General features: G+C 34.2%; 1 protein-coding gene across 2 annotated transcripts; it reads left to right on the top strand.

Annotated features, from left to right (window-relative positions):
* Positions 1-2,918: 2,918 nt before the first annotated feature.
* Positions 2,919-20,258, top strand: POU1F1 (POU class 1 homeobox 1). Of its 2 annotated transcripts, none has more exons than XM_033211592.1 (6): positions 2,919-3,184; positions 6,430-6,501; positions 15,283-15,507; positions 17,600-17,764; positions 18,520-18,580; positions 19,553-19,905. In XM_033211592.1, exons 1-6 carry the CDS (start codon positions 3,043-3,045, stop codon positions 19,761-19,763), a joined length of 876 nt encoding a protein of 291 aa, XP_033067483.1. In that variant the 5' UTR covers positions 2,919-3,042; the 3' UTR covers positions 19,764-19,905. The 2 variants fall into 2 exon arrangements, with proteins under 2 accessions (XP_033067483.1, XP_033067482.1); XM_033211591.1 differs by having other exon boundaries at positions 2,922-3,184; positions 6,352-6,501; positions 19,553-20,258.
* The last annotated feature ends 2,953 nt before the right edge of the window (positions 20,259-23,211 follow it).

A 23,211-nucleotide genomic window follows, 5' to 3' on the forward strand; every position in this document is an offset into this window, starting at 1 on the left:
ACTGGGAACCACCTTTATACTTCTGGAACTTACCAAAAAGTTATAGCCAATAAGAGTATTTCTCTCAGCCCAGCGCAGTGACTCACATCTGTAATCCCAGTACTTTGGGAGGCCAAGGTGGGTGGATCATTTGAGGTCAGGAGTTCGAGACCAGCCTGGCCAACATGGTGAAACCCCATCTCCACAAAAACTACAAAAATTAGCCAGGTGTGGTGGCAAGTGCCTGTAATCCCAACTACTTGGGAGGTTGAGGCAGAAGAATCTCTTGAACACGGGAGGCAGAGGTTGCAGTGAGCCAAGATCACGCCATTGCACTCCAGCCTGGGTAACAGAGTGAGACTCTAAAAAAAAAAAAAAAAAAAAAATCTCATAAATGTCGACTGAGAAGCTACAAGAGAGTCTCTTTGTCTCCTTGAAGTTTAAGGCATGATCTGGAGATTTTTGAGGTGATCATGGATGGAGAATCAGCATACGCTATTCCACAGAGAAGGAAAAACGTGAGAGACAAAAAAAAAAAAAAAAAAAAGCAATTAGGAGAGTCAGAGAGCTGTGCCCTTATTTTCTATTCAGTCCCTCTCTACGGCCTGAGTTCCTTCTTTTCTGTGAGTGCCAAGAAACTCCCGAGTCTCCTGAAAATAAGCAATTCTTTTTTGCTTGACTTATTCCTGGTATTTTACATCAAAATCATAATATAATTAATTATTTGAAAATGCAAGTTAGTAATGTTTTCAAGATGTTAAAAGTTTGTAAGACTTAAGCTTAGTATTTCTGCTTTTACGAATCTATCTTAGAGGGGTACATTCCAGGTAATCCTATGGACATATTATATAGTAGAAGACTGTAATGGAAACATTTATTTCCTGACTTTACCTCATTTTAACAGAACAGGTGTTTAATTTTAAAAAAATCATTATGGAAGAAATTCTAAGATTGCAATTTAAAAATGTTTAGATATCATGGTAAATAACTGGGAAATTTTTATATTGTTTGCTAGGCAGATTTTATGCTACTTCATAAAGTATCTTCAGTATACTTCATAAAGTATATTTTTCACATACTTTACCAACATATTCCAATGACTCTATATGACAATAGTAAAATTATTAAGGGACATTTTCAAATTCTATTTTCTATAAATATTATTTAATTTTTAACATGCATGATGCCCAATAAACGTATTTTTATTTACTTTTCTTAACAGAAACTCCAAATAGAATACTGAAAATCACTTTTTTGTATATGTGAAGTCTGAAAACGATCAAACTTCTGCAAGGATACAATCATGCTTTTGATTACTTGAAACTTTCTCTCATTAGAAAAGACTAATAGAGCTTCAAAGATATAGAATTCAGAATGAAAAAAATGTCATTTTTAGAATAAATATTTTCATTCCATATCTAATGATTTGGGCAAGCTTTTACATATTTTCCTTCAAAATACCAGCTACTTACTGACAAAGTGTTCATTTTTTTGAAAATGTCCTATCAATATTAATGTTAAATTTGACACAAAGCAACCAATTCCAAATTATCTTAAAATATTCCATAGTACAAAATTAGTGTCTACTCACCTCAATAATATCTATTCCTGTTCGATTATTTCTATTTGCTATATTACCTTAACATACAATACATAAATAGTACTTTATTTACTCATTATATACTCATAATTTGTAAAATTTTGATGCTGATATTTATCTTTGAAATAGTTGGCTGTAGCGTATTTTTTTTTCATTCTCATATAAAGTCAATATATTTTGTGTGAGAAGTTTGCATCTAGTTAGCAACTACCATGGTTATCTCAGGCTCTGTGGCAGAACCACCAAGATCTCAGCCTCTGGCAGAGTCTAGCTTAGTGAGAATGGCAAGGTACAGAACTCACACAGATGTTGTGAAATTTGCATGACATAACTGTATAAATACCTAGAATACTGTCAGCATCCAGTAACAGCTTACTAAATATTGGGTTCTTGATGAGTAAATTCAAATCGAGGTAAAGATACAATTACCCATATCTTATTTGTATTTAACTTTGGTGTAATAGTGATTGCGGTTCTTGCCATTAATGCAATCACTTTTGCACCAACCTATCATTACTACATTTGATCCAATTTTTTTTCCATTTTCCACTTCTAATATAGTAAAACTTATATTGGTTGTCATCGTTTTTTGTTTATTTGTTTGTTTTTATACTTTAAGTTCTAGGGTACATGTGCACAACGTGCAGGTTTGTTACATACGTATACTTGTGCCATGTTGGTGTGCTGCCCCCATCAACTCGTCAGCACCCATCAACTCGTCATTTATATCAGGTATAACTCCCAATGCAATCCTTCCTCCCTCCCCCCTCCCCATGATAGGCCCCGGTGTGTGATGTTCCCCTTCCCGAGTCCAAGTGATCTCATTGTAAAAGCTGCGCAGTGTTGAGTATGCATCAGTAACTGACAACGTATTTTCTCATATTTAGTCTTATATGCTTCTCTCAATATAATCGTAAATATTCAGTTTCTTAAAATTATGTATAATAGTCTGCACTTCGTTTCATGTTATATCACAGATTTAATGAGAAGTTGCTTAAAAAATCTCATATTTATATATTTGCAATCGTGTTAGTAGCAAAAAGACACCTACTATTTTTCAGTTTACAGTGGCATTTTTTTTTTTTGAGGGACACGTTTTCAAAGTTGTTGATTCCTCTCTAAAAGGTCTGAACTACTGAAGTTGTCAAATAAGGTTTCAGATTTCTCCCTTCCCCTTCATCTATACCCCAGAATCAGCTTCTTTTTCTGCCATGGATTATGTTTGGGTGAAAAAGGAAGACGGTTCAGATTGATAAAGCAATACTCCTGGGAAAAGACTATTAACATGTATAAAGGGATTTCCTTGCAATATAAATACTAGCGCGCACCCTCCTGGTGCCTCAGAGCCTTCCTGATGTATATATGCAGGTAGTGAGAATTGAATCGGCCCTTTGAGACAGTAATATAATAAAACTCTGATTTGGGGAGCAGCGGTTCTCCTTATTTTCTACTCTCTTGTGGGAATGAGTTGCCAAGCTTTTACTTCGGCTGATACCTTTATACCCCTGAATTCTGACGCCTCTGCAACCCTGCCTCTGATAATGCATCACAGTGCTGCCGAGTGTCTACCAGTCTCCAACCATGCCACCAATGTGATGTCTACAGGTACTGAGTCCTATGACAGTTTACATCTGGCGGGGCCTAAACATTTCAGAATGAATGCTTTGAATCTTGGTAGTTAATAATCTCTTTGCTTCTTTCATTTTACCCCTCCAATTTAATTTGTCTTAAGTGAAGTAAGTATTAAGCATATCTAAAAAGTCAACATGCCAAATATTTTTTAAAGAAATATTAGTAAGTATAGTAATTTAAATCATTGTTGGCTTTGTTATAAGAAAGAAAATCTGTTTTCTACATAAGGAAAGAGTGAACTTGGACATTTTAAATCTAAAAACCATTTAATGGAAATATTTATAGAATAAGGAGCAAATGAGATGAATATTATAAAATAACGTAATGTTTAAAGGTGCTACTTCTTTATCTTAAAGATTTATTTGGTTGTTAAATTACATTTACTGCTATCTAAAAACAGCTATAAACCTTATATTAAACACGACAGAAAATTCCAAATATCAACAACAATGGATTTCATAGAATAAAATAATTGAGTTTTATTTAACATATTTTTAGCATAAGATACAGAAATTATAGCCACAAATAACATGGCATTTAAAGCTCATTAACTAAGGTAAATTTTCTCAAGATTGCATTCTGAAGAGACTTACTTCACTTATAACCATGTTTTAACATTTATCTCACATAATTTTTTAAAACAAAAAGTAAACTTAAGAATTCAAAGACTCAACACAATCAGCCAAATACGTGTGTTTTGCCAATGTGTTCATTCTTTATGCAGTAAAAAAGTGCATTAAAGTTGATTTACAAATAGACAAAGACTTGAACTGAGTAAATTTCTTCCATTGAATAGCAATATAATATTTACATTTCATTTGTTTTAAATGCAACCTGCCTCATATTTAGGAATGAAATTATATACATTTAGAAATCAAAATCAGAGTTTTGATTTATATTCTGATTTGAAGGATTTAAGCTCTATCTTTTATTATTATTAAGCACTTTCTAAATATATGTATAAGTTTGGCACCAATCTTCTGGATTTTAAAGAACCTGGGGGTCAGATATTTAGACTTTGGTAAAATCGTTTAATGTAGACATTTTTCAATATTACATTTTAAATTAAAGCGCGGAAATCCACCAAAGATTTCTATAATTTAATGTAAAGGGTAATATAAGAAGTATCCTCCAGCATAATTCTTGGAAAAGATAATAAAGTTTTTATCAAAAATATATGCTATGAATAAATCTAAGCAATTAACACATAGCTAATCATATATTTTAAATAGTAGGTCATCCTGTAGATTGAGGATAATGAGAATAATACATTATTTCTGTGTTTGAAGATAATTCGGCCAGCACGAAAATAAAATTCAGAATTGAGGTAATAATCTAGTAAAATCTAATTTTATGCTCAAAATGCCATTTATTTACTTAAAAATAAGTAACAATTTATATAGTAAATTCGCCTATCCTGTAGTTAACTTCCTAAAATCTGAAACGCAAACATTATTTAAGCCTTAAAATTAAAAAAGAATTATAATTAATTAAAGTGAACTACAAATGTTTTAAATGATAATAGCATTGATTTATAATATTTTAATGAAATTTTAATCATATGTATCTAATTGTCTAAGGAACTATTATAGAAACAGTGACTTAAATGGGAACACTTGAGTATTAAATGTGCTTAATGATAATTTGTTTAATTTTGGAATGCACAGTAAGACTTTTATATGTAATCATTATATTGCAAAATGACTTCAGTTCTTTTGACTTATTAGTTATAAAATAAGAATGCATACAGATTTTTTTTTTTTTTTTTTTTTTGAGACGGAGTCTCGCTCTGTCGCCCAGGCTGGAGTGCAGTGGCCGGATCTCAGCTCACTACAAGCTCCGCCTCCCGGGTTCACGCCAGTCTCCTGCCTCAGCCTCCCGAGTAGCTGGGACTACAGGCGCCGCCACCTCGCCCGGCTAGTTTTTTTGTATTTTTTAGTAGAGACGGGGTTTCACCGTGTTAGCCAGGATGGTCTCGATCTCCTGACCTCGTGATCCGCCCGTCTCGGCCTCCCAAAGTGCTGGGATTACAGGCTTGAGCCACCGCGCCCAGCCCAGATTTTTAAAAATTAAACATTTGTCTCTATTTTAAAGTAATATATTTTACTTTATGAAGAGAAGTCATGTCTTTAATCACTAGATTGTATATCGGTATTCTCAAAGGATTCTAACTGTACTTTATAACATCTCATTTATTAAAGAAGATAGTTATGTTTATGAAAACTAGCCAATATATTCAGAATATGAAAGAAAAAATTGAGAAAATAAAATATATAAGGAAATATTGACCAGTGGTTTTATTGTCAATATTTTGCACTCCCTTTCAACTTGATGATTTGTGTTTAAAACTTAGTAAAAGTCTAATAATTCCAATTTACTTTCAAAATACACATTGATTTCCTGAAGCATACAACCGTTTATGAATAGTTACGTTTATATACGGCTTTATGGCTTTATGGATGTTAAGTCACCCAATGAATGAACTTATTTTTTGACCAGCTTTATCATTAGAATGGTTGTATCAATTGTGTATATGCAGACAACTTACAACCTCATGGTTTCAACATCAAAATAGATAGATCATATATTGTTATGGGTTTTTAATAGCACTCTGAATTGGTGAGATTTTTATGATTGTATCTAATAAAAGGTTAGTTGCTCTGCCATTTCCACCTGGATGAAACAAATTCAGCAGACAAATAAGCAAAAATACAAGGGATAGTTTATATTGTTCAAGAGATCGTTTCTGTATTCATTCAAACAGACTGCTTTATAATATCATGCAACACAAGAATTTTAAAGGACTATTCTTCTAGTCGGTGAGTTGCAATGTTTGCATTGAACAGAACCTACAAGAATTCTACAAGTCCCAAAAAGCCAAGGTTCAAATTGGTCAGTCACCCCTTCATGAGGCACTCGTCGCCACAGCACAGAGCACAGGATAATTAATGAAGTTCGTTTTGATGATTTATTATCTCATTACATGAGACAAACTTTGATCCCCCCTAGTTTTAACCTATTCATCAGAGAATTTACGCAAAATGAGAAAAAATATTGGCATGTAACTTTAAGAACCACATAAATGTGTATTTTTGAAATAAAATGAATGTGTCTTGAATCCCTATACATTTTCTTACCAGTCCCATCTATTTTGTCTTTGATCCAAACTCCTAAATGTTTGCGCACACATTTCTCGGTGACAACGTTGGGAAACACAGCAACGGGACTTCATTATTCTGTTCCTTCCTGTCATTATGGAAACCAGCCATCAACCTATGGAGTGATGGCAGGTAAGAAAAGTTGTCTTTTACATGTTATTGTATTTGGGGACAATTAGATGGATTTTCTGGGCCTGAAATAATTGTGGGCAGAGTGTGACATGAAATTCGATTTCTTAACTTTGAAAATTACCGTTAAAAATCACCACTTCTTGTTTCCTGTGACACCCGCAGAGACCATAGGGGTTATACCTAATTTCCCTACTCACATGTCCCTGAACTGCTGTGCTTCTTGAGTTTGCTTTGTATGGTTTTTATTCAAATTCACTATTGTCAAACTGTTAATTGTAACTTGATGCTACTGGCAGGCTTACCTTCACTAAAAATATAGTAGCTACTAGCCTCATGTGGCTATTTAAACTTAAATGTAAACTAAGTAAAATAAAATAAGATTTCAAATTCAGTTTCTCAGTTGCACTTGCTCTAGTTCAAGTGCTCGATAACCACATGTGGCTAGTGATTCCCATATCAGACAGCACAGGTGTACAGAACACCTCCTCTCATCATTATATTCCTTCTGGACATTTGGTCCATGAAGATAGATAAGACATTGATTGAAGCTACGAGTGATTGGCAGGGGCTTTAGTGATAGCTGTTTCAGGCTTTAGCAGCCCTTTCTGAATTGCTTCTGAGTGAGTCTTAGATTGAAATCATTGAAGTCACATACTTTTCTCCTATAAGTAAGTAAAGTATGACTGTATCAAGTATAGTTACCTGTTTATTGATCCTTCTAGAAAGGCATTGAAGCACAGTTTTTGAGGAATGGGCAGATCTGGCTTATGAGATCTATTCATCAAAAATTCTTGCTTAATTTCATGGCATGGCCACATAAGATTTTAATCATTTTTTAAAAGTGCACAGTTTTATTATGCACAGGATTTTCATTTGTTGGTTTATTTTTAAAGAAATTCTTTGAAAAGAACTCTTATTGATGACAAACTAAAGCTGTGTGAGAAAATGTGTGTGTGCATGTGTATGTGTGTGATAATGAGGGAGAAACTTTGGATAAAGGAATCATCTATTAGGGAAATCTTTTCTAACTGACTTGTGTTTTGTTATCATCCAGATAAGCAGTAAAAAAAAAAAAAAAAAAAAAGCAAATATTGATTTATTCCTATAATTTTTCAAGAAAAATGGAACAAATAGTTTAATTTTAATTAAATTGTTTAACCTTTGATGTCTCAAAATTTGTCTACTTAAGACTAAATAAAACATTAAAACTTTAAAATAATAATCCAGGAAAATATTAGTTTCTCCTACATTCTATCAAGCAACATTCTTAATAAACCAGTATCCTAACATTTATGGTTAAATGAAGACTGAGGTTCTTAACGATGACCTGTAAATTCTGATATCTTTTTTTAATAATTAAGAAATAAATCCATATTTTTTTCTTCCTCTCTGGAAATGGATTATTTATGATCAACATGCTTAAATAGTATTCATAGTTAATGAGAATAGCCTTCCTCAATGATGAACTACTTTCATTATAAAGTAGTAAAACAAATGTGTTTAGCTACTAGAGGTGCAGGTGGAATGCTTTCGGTGGCCTTTACAACGTTTTGATTAGGAGACAGGAAATGACAAACACGTGCTGCTGTTTCCTGGAGGAAAGATCTTACAGTTCATTTACAGGAACTCCCAGGAACCAAGGTATACCGTTAGTTTCTCTCTGAACCCAGCACAGAGGCAGTCCCTGCCAGTTGATTGAGGTTGGCACCGAGATTAAAACCAGTCACAGACCAGCGGCCAATAATCTCTTGCCCAAATACTGTCAGATAGTTTTGCTACCACCTCCCACCCCGCCAAATCAGAGAGGGCCACCGCTGGCGTCGGGAGTTTGCAGCTGGCCTCAGAATTCTAACACCCTTCCTGCTTCCAGGACTGGAGCCAATATGCCAATGTTCACGTGGAGAGTGTTGGCAGCTCATGTCCTTCTGATACAAGCTGTCCCCAGCAGGAACTCAGCAAACCCTCTTCCATGAGCCACTTCCTCATTACAATGAAAATGAAAAGGCCCCCGGAAGAACCTTTCAAAATGATTCAAAACCCTGGCTTAGTGACATCAAGAGCACGAGACTTACACCAAGGTCTGGAGCTATCGCTGTGGTCTAAAATTAAATATATTCTGCGACTGAAAGAAAAACTCACCATCACAAGCAAAAAGAGATTTGAATATTTTTGAGAGGGACTGTTAAATCTCTCTCAAAAATTTTGTTAAAATGTGATATGCTTTAAATGTCAGAATGTCCATATTGGGACGTCATTCAGTATTAGCATTTGCTTCATGAGAGATTAGATCTTAGAGAATCTGAACTCTCCTGCCTTTATCCCCAGTAAACCTGCATACATTGTGTTACAAAGTACAGCAATTCAGAAATAAAAGAGAAAAGGTAAATAAGAGAGAAATGTATAAAGTACACGATAGAAATCTGATGATGTCATTTGAATTTTCTGAGAAGCCTTAAGGCATGAATCAAATCAGCCACTTCCGCACAATCCACAGAAGTGTCTTAACACCACCAATGACATGGTGTCACACACGCTATATAAAAGCGAAGCTACAGAAAGAACTATATTTCTAAAAGGTATGAAATTATTTTCATATGGTTATGTCATTACCCATACTCTGATGCTTACATTTAGTTTGAGCATTTCATTAAATTAATAACGGACAGGAAAAGAAGAGCTATAAGTAATATTTTGTCAGGTTGGTAGGTAGAATTTTAATGATCAGATGAATTCACCGTACCTAAGAGTGCAGGTGCAGGCAAAATAGAGAATGACTCATTGAGAGTACTGAGTTATCCATACCATTAACTACTTACTAACATTGTTCAAATGACTTAGCACTTCTGAGTTTCAGTCTCTTCATATCTAAGTTGCAGTGGGTACTACAACTCTATTGGGATTGAGTAGTAGCAAATTTGTGTCAGCTCAAAATGATTTCTCTTTTGACCTTCTCTTCAGATACTCTTGCAGCTACATTCCTTCTGTGCTTTCACTCCTGAGAACTTAGAGAATTCAAAGTCAACACCTTACAGTACAAATAATAAAAAATCGAGAATGACAAATGCTGTTCAAAGTCTCTCCTAGATAAACACAGAACAAAACAATATATCAAAAAAAAGTTCTCACAACCCTGACTTTTGGGTTTCTGAGAGATTGTTTCTATTCTCCAGTATCCGAAGCAGAGCACAATTCAGGAAACAAGCTCACTGAGGGTTCACCCTTTCTGCTGTCCTGTGGAAACAGCAAATCAACCTCACTGTGATGAATGTTAAACCCACCCTCTTTACATGATGTAGTGGTCAAACCAAGAAGTGGTGTGAAAGTCCTTGCTTTAAAAATTAATTTCAAGGGGAAAACAAAACAAAATGAAAACCTTGTTTAAGTCCCAAACTCTTAAACAAGGTTTAAGTCCCAAGAGTTTGGGACTTAAACAAGATGATGAGCATCCAATTCTTATTGAGGAGAAATGGATATTAAAAGAAAAGATTGTTATGGCTGGAAATATTCTTGCTGCATGGGCTAACACAAAAGAAAGTGGAAATCAGCCTGACAATTGACAGGGGGTATAGTCTATTTGGGAACCCATCTTTTCATTTTTTGAAATTTGAAATTTTTTTCTCTTCATTTACTTCTTTTCCTTAGTTCTTTGCTTTATTTGGCCCTAAATTGTTCTGGTTGTAACAACTCTAAGGAAACAAGTAATTCAGAAGATCTTTTGCTTCTGCATCATGAGAGGTCTTTTGGTAGCAGTAACATGATGTATTTTCACTTCCAGACTAGGGGTTGGCAACCCTTTTCTGTAAAAAACCAGACAGTAAATATCTCAACCTTTCTAGTCTTTGTTGCAACTATTCAACTCTGTCATTGTAGCAGGAAAGAAGTCACAGGCTGTATGTAAAGAAATAGACGTTTCAAATTAAACCAAACAGCCAATGGGCCCCTGTTATACATGGATAGGATTTACCAGTGCACACAAGTGAAAAGATCACAGTGGAAGTATATAATTTCCTTTGAATTTTTATGCCTAAGGAACACAGGGGAATATATGCAAATATTCAGATACATGTTCCTGTGCCTGTTACAAGCACAGCAGGGTGGCGTATTTTACTGTGTCCCTCTGCTTCCCCTGTTTGTTTTTTTAAGGCATCAAGCCAGTAACCTGAGATGATGTTGTAAGCTAACCACATGCTGCAAAGATCAATTTGCCCCATGCTATGGTACATTGAGTCAGCGCCTAGTAAGGCAAGTCCTATCTCTGACCCCCATTGCCTGCTTTAAAAGATTTACCTCTGTTCTTCTCCCTCCTCTGTCACGCAGAAGTGCATACACAGCAATTTAGAAAGGCTCTGGTGAATTAATCTTCAATGTGAAAATGTATTTGTAACTACGGTGTGCAAACACTTCCAAGCTATGTGTGTGTGTGTGCTGTCCAGGCCTCAAGATAATTTTTCTTTATCCATGTTTCAGAAAATGTTGATGAGACCTCTGTTGCACATGACTCACCACATCTTTCATCTTATTTCTACTTTTTTCAGTAATCTAGGTTTTAAAAAGATTTGAAACATGTATTGCTATACGTATCATTCCAATCACTCTCCACACTCCCCCAAATGCAGTCTCAGATGCTAGAAACAGAAGTTGGTTTGACTGTTCTTTTAAATGGTTGTGATGAAATTCTGTGTGAAGTTAGTTCCAGGAAATCTGTGACCTTGCAGATAATTGTAGATATTTTCATATAATGAAAAATAAAAGTGGGCTGGGTGCAGTGGCTCATAACTGTAATCCCAGCACTTTGGGAGGCCGAAGCAGGCGGATCATCTGAGGTTAGGGGTTTGAGACCAGCCTGGCCAAAATGGTGAAACCCTGTCTCTAAACAAAAAATTATAAATAAAATTATACATAAAAAAATAAATAAATACAAAACTTAGCCAGGCGTGGTGGCAGGCACCTGTAGTCCAAGCTACTCAGGAGGCTGAGGCAGGAGAACTGCTTGAAGCTAGAAAGCAGAGGTTGCAGTAAGCCGAGATGGCGCCACTGCACTCCAGCCCAGGGAACAAGAGCCTGATGCTGTCTCCAAAAAAAAAAAAAAAAAAAAAAGCCAAAAGCAAAAGGAAAAGAGAAAAAAATGTATCACACAACACATTTTGCTTCTTGTTCTGGATGCCAAACCTTGGAGAATGGTATTTTCTGTGTATTTTTCCTGGATTCCATTCAAATTTGTCTTCTGTGTGTCCACTTCACCAGAGTACTTACAATGTATAAGCTACCTTTCAATTTTTGTAGCTGGGTTCTGTGGCTTATACCTGTAATCCTAGCACTTTAGGAAGCTTTGGCAGGAGCATTGCTTGAAGCCAGGAGTTTGAGACCAGCCTGGGCAACACAGTGAGATCCCATCTGTGCAAAAAATGTAAAAAATTAGGTGAGCATGGTGGCGCATGCCTGTAGGATCCCACTTAGGATGCTGAGGTGGGAGGATGGCTTGGGGCAGGAATCTGAGACTGCAGTGAGCTATGATTTTACCACTGCACTCCAATCCAGGAGACAGACTGAGACCACGTCTCTAAAAATAAAGAATAAATAAGCAAAAATAAGTAAATAAATAATTTTATGGAAATAGGGATGACACATTTTATATACATTTTATTGTAATATTTTTTGTCTAAAAGCATCTGTTTAAAATAGCCAAAGGTGTTTTAATGCAGAGAAAACCTTTTAAAGGGGAGTTATTTAATTTAGTGAGTATAAACTGCCTGGAAAATGAACCAGGCAATTATTTTGATGTGGCTTGCTGCAATGCTTACTAGACTTTAGTTCTGGTTGAAACTGCAAAGTTAATTCGTTGGGCACTGAAGGCAAGTTATTTAATTTCTTTCTACTTAAATTTTCTACATTGTAAATTATGGTGGAAAATATATATCTTTCCTGGCTCATTTTTTTTTGTATAAAGACAAAGATGATGACAAATGTGAAATTAATGCAACACAAAGTGTTTCATAGAAGATTTGTAGCAGTACATGATTATGATCAGCAAGAGAAATTGAAAATAATAATAAAATTTGCTAACAAATTCAGACCTTATAGTATGCATAGGTAAAAAACACACAAATTGTTTATATAAAATAAACATAATTTGACATAGGTTAAATGAGTCATCTAAAGTGTCTTACAATATGTTAAATGTACAAAATCTAACAGTAGCCTGGCTTTTCTTTGTACTCTTTCTCAGGGTATTTTATCATTAAATGTATTAAGTGATATCTGACGGACCTTAATAATAAAAGAAGTGAAGGTTTTATAAATATATGTGTGGATCAATTGTGAAAGTATAAGCACAAAACAACTCTTCAGATAAATATCAGATTAAATAGATGCTAGCATAAATGTCATCGGTTTTCTTTTTACATCTATTAGTCCTTCTTTTAATTTAGCAGAAAACTAATATTAGTAAAAAGCTAAAAATGAACCCCACAGCAATAAACATTTTGAAGAAAAGCTATATAATAAAAGAAAAGTTGGTGAAATTGTTTTTAACAATGTTCTCTGGTCTGATCAAGATGCCACACAATAAAGCATAAACTGGATAGTTAACTGACTTTTACAAAAGTAAACCTGGATAATTTTGGTTTGTAAAAGTAGTAGGAATTTTTTAAAGACAAAAATAGTTTATTTCACATCTTTTTCCCAGCTTTAAAGCAGACACATTTATTTTATGCTGATTTGTTTAACCTCTTATTTATATGTTTACTTTGTTTTAGAAAAATAATATGCCCTTTTAGATGGGGTGCACTTTATAATTACATATTTTTATATAAATAATATAAACCAACAATTTGCTGAGTTGCGGTATTCTTTGCTCATTACATATTGATATATTAATGTAAGATTTATGTATTCTGGAAAATACACTATTACTCATGTCTTTGACTTGGGAATGTATGTGTAGAGTAATGATAGGTGGCATGAACTCTTGATGCATTTTTTTCAGTAAGTTTCTAAGAATCATTATTGCGTGTATTCCATAGTAATTTATTTTAAAATATTTATACTTATAAGAAAAGGATTAATTACTCAATATTTTTGTATAAAAATGTCTTGCTTACACAATCATCCTTCTATATATGTGGCATGTTGGTTCCAGGATCCCCAAGGATACTGAAATCTTCAGATGCTCAAGTCCCTGGTATAAAATGGCATAGTATTTGCAAATAACCTAGATACATTCTCTACTTTAAATCATCTCTAGATTACTTATAATATCTAAATCAATGCAAATGCTATGTAAATAATTGTTATACTGCACTGGGTTATTTGTATCATTTTTATTCTTGTGTTGTTATTTTTTACTTTATTTTTTAAATGTATTTAATCCACTGTTGCATCAATCCATGAATGCAGAACCCATGGATACAGAAGGCACACTAGACATGTCATTTGATATAAATTGAAGTAAAATCTTTGTCGATAAAAATTGGAATGCATTGATAAAGAAAACAAGAAACAAAATGTGTGGGAATTTGGCTTATATACGACTCTCTCACCTACACTTCCCAACTGAGATAGACTCTTCCAATGAAGAAGGAAGTCTGGAAGCAATTGTATAATAATTTCAGACCTTTTTACATTTTTTGTGATTTAACGTATCTACTCAATAGAGTCAATGCTTTATCATTGATGAGTAATTACTTACCATATATAAAATTGCAAACTTTCTTGCTACTAATTTTTCTTTTCCTTAAATAATAATCAAGAAATTATTCTATTACATTGTATATTTTTCAAGAAATCTTGTTAGTGACTTTTTAATAGAACTTTCGAGGTTACCTTTTGTTAATGTTTAATCATTCCTCAAGCCTATTTAGCCATATTAATATATTTTATATTCTTATCATTCTTTTTCTGCCTGCCTTCATTTAATTAAAAAAGATGTGATTTTTCCTAATAAAATCAAGTTTTTACTGATTAAATAGGGAGGCATTTTTATATTGTGAAATCAATTTCCCAATCACAAGAAAACTTCTCAGCATAGCACTTAGCTGAAGCATTTAGTGCCATGATTACGACAAACATCACTCATTATTTGTTTAATGAATTAAGAAAACAGCCGGGCGCGGTGGCTCAAGCCTGTAATCCCAGCACTTTGGGAGGTCGAGATGGGCGGATCACGAGGTCAGGAGATCGAGACCATCCTGGCTAATACGGTGAAACCCCGTCTCTACTAAAAAATACAAAAAACTAGCCAGGCGAGGTGGCGGCGCCTGTGGTCCCAGCTACTCGGGAGGCAGAGGCAGGAGAATGGCGTGAACCCGGGAGGCGGAGCTTGCAGTGAGCTGAGATCCGGCCACTGCACTCCAGCCTGGGCGACAGAGCGAGACTCCATCTCAAAAAAAAAAAAAAAAAAACAGAGTTCAATGCATAGATTCTGGTTAGAGTTCAACCTCAGATTCCCAGGAATAGGTGTCATTTAAGAGAAAAACATGCTAGAAAATGTACACTTCCAAGAGAAGTTGTTTGTTTCTATTTTAGTTATTCGCAGTCCCCTGCTTCTTTCCTTTAACCCTATCTTTGGTTGTGCTGCTCTGGAGAAGGTAGATGGTAAATAATCTTAATTCTACTAAGCTACTTTGACTCCTTCTTCAGAAGACTGAATGTAAGGTAACCTTTTAAGTATTGAGACAGGCTAGAGCAGAATAATGGGCTAAATCAGGCAAAATCCTTTCTGATATAGAAATAAGGAAGAATTACAATTGATCTTTTTCATTGTATTTCTTTGTTTACTCACAGGTAGTTTAACCCCTTGTCTTTATAAATTTCCTGACCACACTTTGAGTCATGGATTTCCTCCTATACACCAGCCTCTCCTGGCAGAGGACCCCACAGCTGCTGATTTCAAGCAGGAACTCAGGCGGAAAAGTAAATTGGTGGAAGAGCCAATAGACATGGATTCTCCAGAAATCAGAGAACTCGAAAAGTTTGCCAATGAATTTAAAGTGAGAAGAATTAAGTTAGGTATGTGCTTGTTAAAGGCAACAGGAAAAAGAACTTGGTTTGCAAATCTTTATTGCTGTTAAATCTCTTATATGTTACTCAAATGTATAAGATGATTGTCATTCTTCATCTCTACCGTGGACGTAGTAAATTGTCATGGAAATCCTCCAAAAACCTTTGTTTATTGATAATTTCTTAAGAGCCTAAATGCATAATTTTAAAATTAATAATACTCTTTCAAAACTTACCCACCTCAACTTTAGTTTCAAAGTGCCCATTTATATCTATATTTTATTTGAACCGTACATATTGATATATTAATATGTAGTGAAATGTGTGAGGCCATACATTTATATGATTCAAAAGTACAAAAGAGTATAAGTGACATGTAATTCTGCTTGTTCTTTCTGTTTATCGTTGTTGTTAGTTCTTTGTGTATCTTTCCAATGATAGCTCATGGATATATAAGCAAATATATATGCAAATATATGTATTGTGCCCAACATAAGTATTATTTGAAATTTTCAGTAGTAATTTTTCTAGAGCTCTTTTTCCTTTGTGGAGCTGTCAAGTTTCACTTTATGAATATACTGCAATTTATTTGACCAGTCCTCTCCTGATGAAATTCAGGTGGTTTCTGATCTTTGACTGTTAGAAACAAGGCCACGATGATTAACCCTATAAATGTTATTTTGCATCCATATAAATAAATGTGTAGGAAAAATGTTAGAAGCACAATTGCTTGATCAAAAGTACGTGTATTGGTAATTTTGATAGATGTTGTCAAACTAGTTTCTAGAGCAGTTGTACCAAATTTTACTGTCACCATGAGAATCTTTTTCAACATTCTCAGGCTATATAGACTCCAAAATGGCAAGAGTTTTTAAAATCTATTTCTTTTTATTTTCTGCTTAATGATATCTCCAGCATCCAGAAGAGTGTGACTAGAACACAAAATAAATAAATGGTGGTTGAAGGAAAAAATATGCTGTTAATCTTTTAGATCTTTGCACATCAGACAGGTCAAAGTGACATCTCACTGCTATTTCATTTAAAATTTATTTTATTATGATTGTAAAGTATATTATTTAATGTGCTTGACAATCATTTATGTTACTTTTTCTGTGAACTATCTGTTCAGAGTCTTTGCTCATTTTCTATTGAAGTGTTTTTAAAATAAAACAACTATAACAATTAACTTTGGTTAAATTGCATAAAGTGGTGTATATTTTTTAATGGATTGAAATAACAGTTCAAACCTCTGCACTTGCAGAATGAACCATAGGTAATTTAATAAGAATATTTATTGATGGGCATCATATACAACCATTTTTTATATATAGGTATATAGCCTTAGGTCCTGAAATAGTATGTAGCTATTACATGTAGTAAACACAGTAGTAGGAATCTTTGTGAAATTCATTTTCAGTTTTCTATTTATATTACTGTGAATGTTTCAAATTATATGTTGATTATTTCAGCTGTACTCTAAAAATGTTTCAGACAAACAATAAGGATCATTAGTCTGAAGACAGAGGCAATACCAAAAACTATAAAACGGGCTCAGAGGTATACATGAAATGCATAATCGTAACCTCTTAATAAACACAGTTTTAGGGAAAGCAGAATAATTCTTAGTTTTATTTAGTACCCTTCAACAATATCATTGAATCTTTTAGAGTTGAAATAAAAAATTTTATGATATATAACCATATATTTTATGCATTATAGTTAATATATTAAAGATTTTGGGGCATATATTATTTGATATTTAACAATAATGATAAAAAGAGCTGTAATTTTCAAGTGCCTTATAAAGTGTTTAGGATACACCTAAACACTGGCTAAATATTATGAATGGCAGATGTTTCTATCTGAATTATTTCAGTGAGTAGATAAAAGTAATTTATTAACTAGAAGAAATATGTTTTGAAGTATTGGACAAATACTTCAAAGTATAATGAATCTTACTAAATATTCTGATTTGCCAAGACTATATAGTTAAAAAACAGTGTGTAATAGTTGACAAAGATACAAAGATTTGTGTGACAATGAACCAAAATTAACATTTTTTGGAAAGTTGGAGCTGATGGTCTTTATCGTCCCTTCACAGGATACACCCAAACAAATGTTGGGGAGGCCCTGGCAGCTGTGCATGGCTCTGAATTCAGTCAAACAACAATCTGCCGATTTGAAAATCTGCAGCTCAGCTTTAAAAATGCATGCAAACTGAAAGCAATATTATCCAAATGGCTGGAGGAAGCTGAGCAAGTAGGAGGTACTAAACTGTGTCTCTGAAGGCAGTGCTATGTTTTAACCTAAAAATAATGGCTTCAATCAGTAGGATTAATGCTAAAGCAGGAAGTTTGAGGGATTTTTTTTTTCCTCCTTTTCTCTTTGAGATGAAAAATAAATATTTTGTTATATCACACTAAAAACAACCACAAAAAAGGAAGGGCAATGTAAGTATGGAGATAAATTTATTGAGGAGAGAATAACCTATCTAAGGAAAGCTTACAAGGTAAGTTGGCATTAGCATGAAGGGGTAAAATGCTTATTTTTTTACACATCCATTTTTTTCCTCTCTTTTATACTAGAGAAATTATATATGAATCACATTTGCATCCTAATATTAGTGTACACAAAACATTTGCACACACCAGTCTTCCAAGTAAATAATATAAGCAATTGCTAGATATGCAACTTAATGAGATAAAATTATCTACTCATACAAATGTCAGAGTTGGATAAACAGTGAGGTTTGAGAGTAGTTACAGCAAGCATTCCAACAAAAGTAAAGTGAGGATATTATTTGTAGGAAGTGTCTTTGCGAGGTTAACATTTATTTCTGCGTTGATATTTTTCACTAAGGTTTGTAATAGAAAATGACTTAGACTGCAAAAATTTAAGACAAAAATGTCTGGCATTTTTATTTTGCATTGTTTTATGAAAACAAATTGAAATCCAAATCAGATAGTTTTTTATAAAAAGTCTACTTTGTATTTGTAATTATCTCTCTTTTCCACATTATAGCTTTGTACAATGAAAAAGTGGGAACAAATGAAAGGAAAAGAAAACGAAGAACAACTATAAGGTATTCTTTATATTAAAAGTTACTGAGGACAAAACTGGTATTTTATAAATGGAATGAGCATTTGAGTGTAATGCAGGTGTAACATAACATATAAATGTAAGGTGAATTGGGAGGCCAAGTCGGGCCTGAAGTCAGGAGTCCGAGACGAGTCTGGCCAACATGGTGAAACTCTGTCTCTACTAAAAATATAAAATTTAGCCAGTCATGGTGGCGGGTGCCTATAATCCCAGCTACTCAGGAGGCTGAGGCAGGAGAATGGCTTGAACCTGGGAGGCAGAAGTTGCAGTGATCCGAGACTGCACCACTGCACTCCAGCCTGGGCAACAGAGCGAGACTCCATCTCAAACAATAAAATAAAATAAAATAAAATAAAAGTAAAGTAAAGTGAATACAGTCTAATGAAGAAACAGGATGGGTTATAAAAAATAATGTAATAACTGTGAGAAATGGAGAGCTAATAATTTTTAACATTTGATGGAAAATTATGTATTGTTTGATTCAAGAACACTTTTGATCATTGATCTTTTTGTAGTTTCTGTGAGACATGCTTAGGAAATACTAAAAGACAGGTTTTGTTTTGGTTGGTCAGTTGTTCACTAGAGATTTTCTTTATTGAAAACAGCCCTAAATGATTTTGGGGAGATATTTAGAAATGTCTAGGAACATGTTCATTTTCTTTTCAAGAACTCAGTGCCCTCTGGTGGCACAAAGTGGGATAAACATAGAAAGCCTGGGTCCCTTACTTAATTCTTTCTGTGACTCTGGTGCAACTCTACCTTGCATAAGACAAAACATCTACACATTTAACAAAGTATACATTTTTCCTTGTTAAAGTGTCTTGCAAGTGTGTTCAGAGTTTTTAGTTTCCTTTTCATGTTAATATTTAGGAAATTCAACCTACCTTAATTTTGATCTGCCACAAACTTCACTAAAAACAACATAATTTCACCCCCTATGTCCACCCCACCCCAGCATTGCTGCTAAAGATGCTCTGGAGAGACACTTTGGAGAACAGAATAAACCTTCTTCTCAAGAGATCATGCGGATGGCTGAAGAACTGAATCTGGAGAAAGAAGTAGTAAGAGTTTGGTTTTGCAACCGGAGGCAAAGAGAAAAACGGGTGAAAACAAGTCTGAATCAGAGTTTATTTTCTATTTCTAAGGAGCATCTTGAGTGCAGATAAGATTTTTCTACTGTATAGTAGCCCCTTTTTTTCCCCGTTTCATTCCTTTCTCTTCCTCAAGAAAAACAGGAATTACTTGGTTGACTTAAAATCATTTTATATCAATAGCTTTTACAGAAGCTTTACTTTTCCACCTTTTTTTCAAAAAAGAAACCAACAATTTAAATTATAGTGATGTTATTTACTTGAAAGCATTATTCTCAGAAGCCACATTATACATTTTAAGCCAAATATATTAACAGTAATAAAATGATCTCTCTCTGTCTCTCTCTCTCTCACACACACTGACATATGAGTGTGCATATGAGTTTATAGATTCCTTTTCCAATTATGTGTGTTAGTTTTTTAACATTTAAGTCAGTAATGACACATATGTAAAGCACATCGCAAGAAATACCCAATTCAAAAATTAATTAGGCAATGTTCTGCTTTCTTCCAACTCTACTAGTTTGTCTAAACTAAAAGTTTTGAACTTAGAGCTGGAGGTGTCTTATAGTTTTATTACTACCTTTAAGGAATAAGCCTCAATCAGAATTGATACTTTGAAGCTAAAATTTAGGGCATATAGCTGATAGAACTGTTTCAAAAGAGATGTATGGAAACATTAATTTTCGATCTTTTTATTCTTCCTAAATATTAGCTTTTTGATATGTAGATGTAGAAAATAATGCTTTATGGATTCTTGAGCCTCAAACCATTAGTCTATAAGCTGCAACAGGACAGGAAGAGATCTGGCTTGTTTGGTGTTATTTCTCCAGGACTTGGGAAAGTTCTTGATCATATTAGGCACGCAATATTTGTTAAATGAAGGAGTGTAATGTTAACAATGGCTACAAATGTGAACGGTATCACCTAATTTTAAATTATAATGTTTTTGAAATCTCACAATCTGGAAAATTATCCAGGTTTCTATAACAAGACATATCACTTTTGGTATAATTGATTAGAATCCGATTTACTATTTGTGAAAAAGTTTGACATATTGAGATTCTAATTTTAATTCTGAGAATTGTACCAAAAAGAACATATTTATTTAAATTGTAAGAATGCATTACCTTGAAACATGCTAGTAGAAGCAAACTGTAATGTGATATTAACTTAGAATAGTGACTATTTTTTGCATTTGGAATGTAAATCTGCTGGCTATGTTTATCTAACTTATTTTATATAACAAAAGTGGTAACAATTAGACCCAATTTTATTGTTGAATTAGAATGCTTACAAAATAAATTATACTGTCCAGTCTCTTTTTATGATATTATTAAAGACCTAGCATTTTTACAGGTCATAATCTACACAGATTATATATGTATGTTCATACATAATCACCATCAATTGGATGGGTAAAATTTGATATATTACTAACAAAGATAGACATTTAACTAACAAAACAGCTTTCAGTGGCCTAATCATCCATGCTTAAGCACACATTCAGCATCCAAAAGATATGAAATACAACATTCTTATTTAAGAGTAAATTCCAAATTATTCAGCCACACAGTCATTCAAGTTCCTTCTCTGGATAACTCAATATTTCTTCGCCTACTTAAAACACATTAACTGGGGAAGGGACTCTTCAGTTTGCTAAAAGCCAGATCATGTATACATAAATGTATATGTATATATGCAAAAATGTATATATGCACTTTGAAACTTGCAAATAGAAATGTCATGCAGTATAAATCTAGATTAGTGATTGTTTTGAATTTTAAATATGATTCCTCTGGTAATGTTTACTCTTTATGTAACAAAAATAAGCGTGTATATATGCTTACATCATCAATATATTTTAGATCATAATCAGTATCATCAAACATCCATCCATAAGGTCATTCTTTTCAAGTTTAGACACTAACAGTATTGGGAACCATGTTTTTCCCTAAAATAAATTATTTTAATACTTACTATTGAAATAGCAAATTATTATTACATTATTATTATTATTATTATTGAGACAGAATCTCGCTCTGTCACCCAGGCTGGAGTACAGTGGCATGATTATTGTTCACTGCAGCCTCAGTCTTCTGGGCTCTCCACTTCAGCCTCCTGAGTAGCTGGGACTACAGGTGCCACGCTACCATGCCTGGTTATGTTCAAAATTTTTGTAGAGACAGGGGTCTCCCTATGTTGCCCAGCCTGATCTTGAACTCCTAGACCTAAGCGATCCTCCCTCCTCAGCCTCCCAAAGTGCTGGAATTACAGGCATGAACCAGTGTGCCCAGTGAAACAGTAATTCTTTGCTAACTGATACGGTTTGGCTGTGTCCTACCCAAATCTCATCTTGTAGTTCCCATAATCCCCACGTGTTGTGGGAGGGACCAAGTGAAGATTACGGGGGAGATTTCCCACATCCTGTTCTTAAAATAGTTAGTTCTCATGAGATCTGATGGTCTTATAAGGGGCTTTCCCCTTAGATGGGCTCTCATTCGCTCTCCTGCCGCTCAGCAAAGAGGTACCTTCCATCATGATTGTAAGTTTCCTGAGGCCTTCCCAACCAGTAAATACCAGTAACTCATTTGTATTGTTTTGTATTATACAAAACTCATTTGTATTGTTTTGAGACTACTTTCTAACTACATTAAAATAATACTTTAATATATTTTGATTAATCTTCAGAACAACAGAAAATGGTTAATGCCATTTAGAATGCTAAACCTCAATTAAACAAATGACATACAATTCACTGTGTAGACTGATATGTTCATCCTTTGGGGAATAAATGACAAAGGCTGACTTTAACCATAGTCTTTCCCTCTTATATATTTGTGAGCTCTTTAAGTCTTCAGGAATTCAGTAGAGTTGTCCATTAAAATGGAAGAAAGATGTTTGTCATTTCTACTAGTTTGGTACATTCAACTTTACCTAGTAAAGGTGGCTGATAAACTCATTTATACAGTTTACCTTTCCATCTCTAAAGGTGGAAAGGATTTGTCCAGTCAAAGAAATAGTTTCAGTGTTTGGGGATGGTTGGGGTGGGGGGTGTGTGTATTTTCAAATTGTTGGGGGAATGTGGTGTTGCAACACTAGGGCACCTGAAATCTGGTTTCACAATCTTCAGGCTTCCTCTATGGCAACACCAATCCAATTGACCACTAAAACAACTAAGCTTAGAATGGTTTTGAATCCTCAGCTTCTACAGAGAGGAAATTGGAAGGTTGATCTGTGTTTCTGAAGTTGCCAACAGCTTTTCATGCACAGTAATGGCATCAAAGGGACAAGTCATCACAGGTCTCTTGTGAGACCAGGAAAACCTGGTCTGTTTTAACAGAGGAGTGTCTAAAATAAGAGTACATATTTCAAGTAGGCCCACAGAGATCAGGTGAGAAGTATGGCACCTAGGACGGTAGGAAATGCATTTTGGCCAAAAAGAGAGTACCAGGTTTTTCCTAAAGACATTCAAACGCAAATACTAAAATATACATCACTGTGCAAGTCAAACAACATAAAG

Source organism: Trachypithecus francoisi, unplaced genomic scaffold, assembly GCF_009764315.1.
Source record: "Trachypithecus francoisi isolate TF-2019V2 unplaced genomic scaffold, Tfra_2.0 Lachesis_group0, whole genome shotgun sequence".
NCBI classification, from domain to species: Eukaryota; Metazoa; Chordata; class Mammalia; order Primates; family Cercopithecidae; genus Trachypithecus; species Trachypithecus francoisi.

What these genes read in the sequence shown, in the direction of transcription:
- POU1F1 (XM_033211591.1), top strand. Translation starts at nt 3,043, where the DNA reads ATGAGTTGCCAAGCTTTTACTTCGGCTGATACCTTTATACCCCTGAAT. An exon ending in AACCTATGGAGTGATGGCAG is followed by an intron (nt 6,502 to 15,282) that starts GTAAGAAAAGTT and finishes GTTTACTCACAG; the next exon opens with GTAGTTTAACCCCTTGTCTT. An exon ending in AGTGAGAAGAATTAAGTTAG is followed by an intron (nt 15,508 to 17,599) that starts GTATGTGCTTGT and finishes GTCCCTTCACAG; the next exon opens with GATACACCCAAACAAATGTT.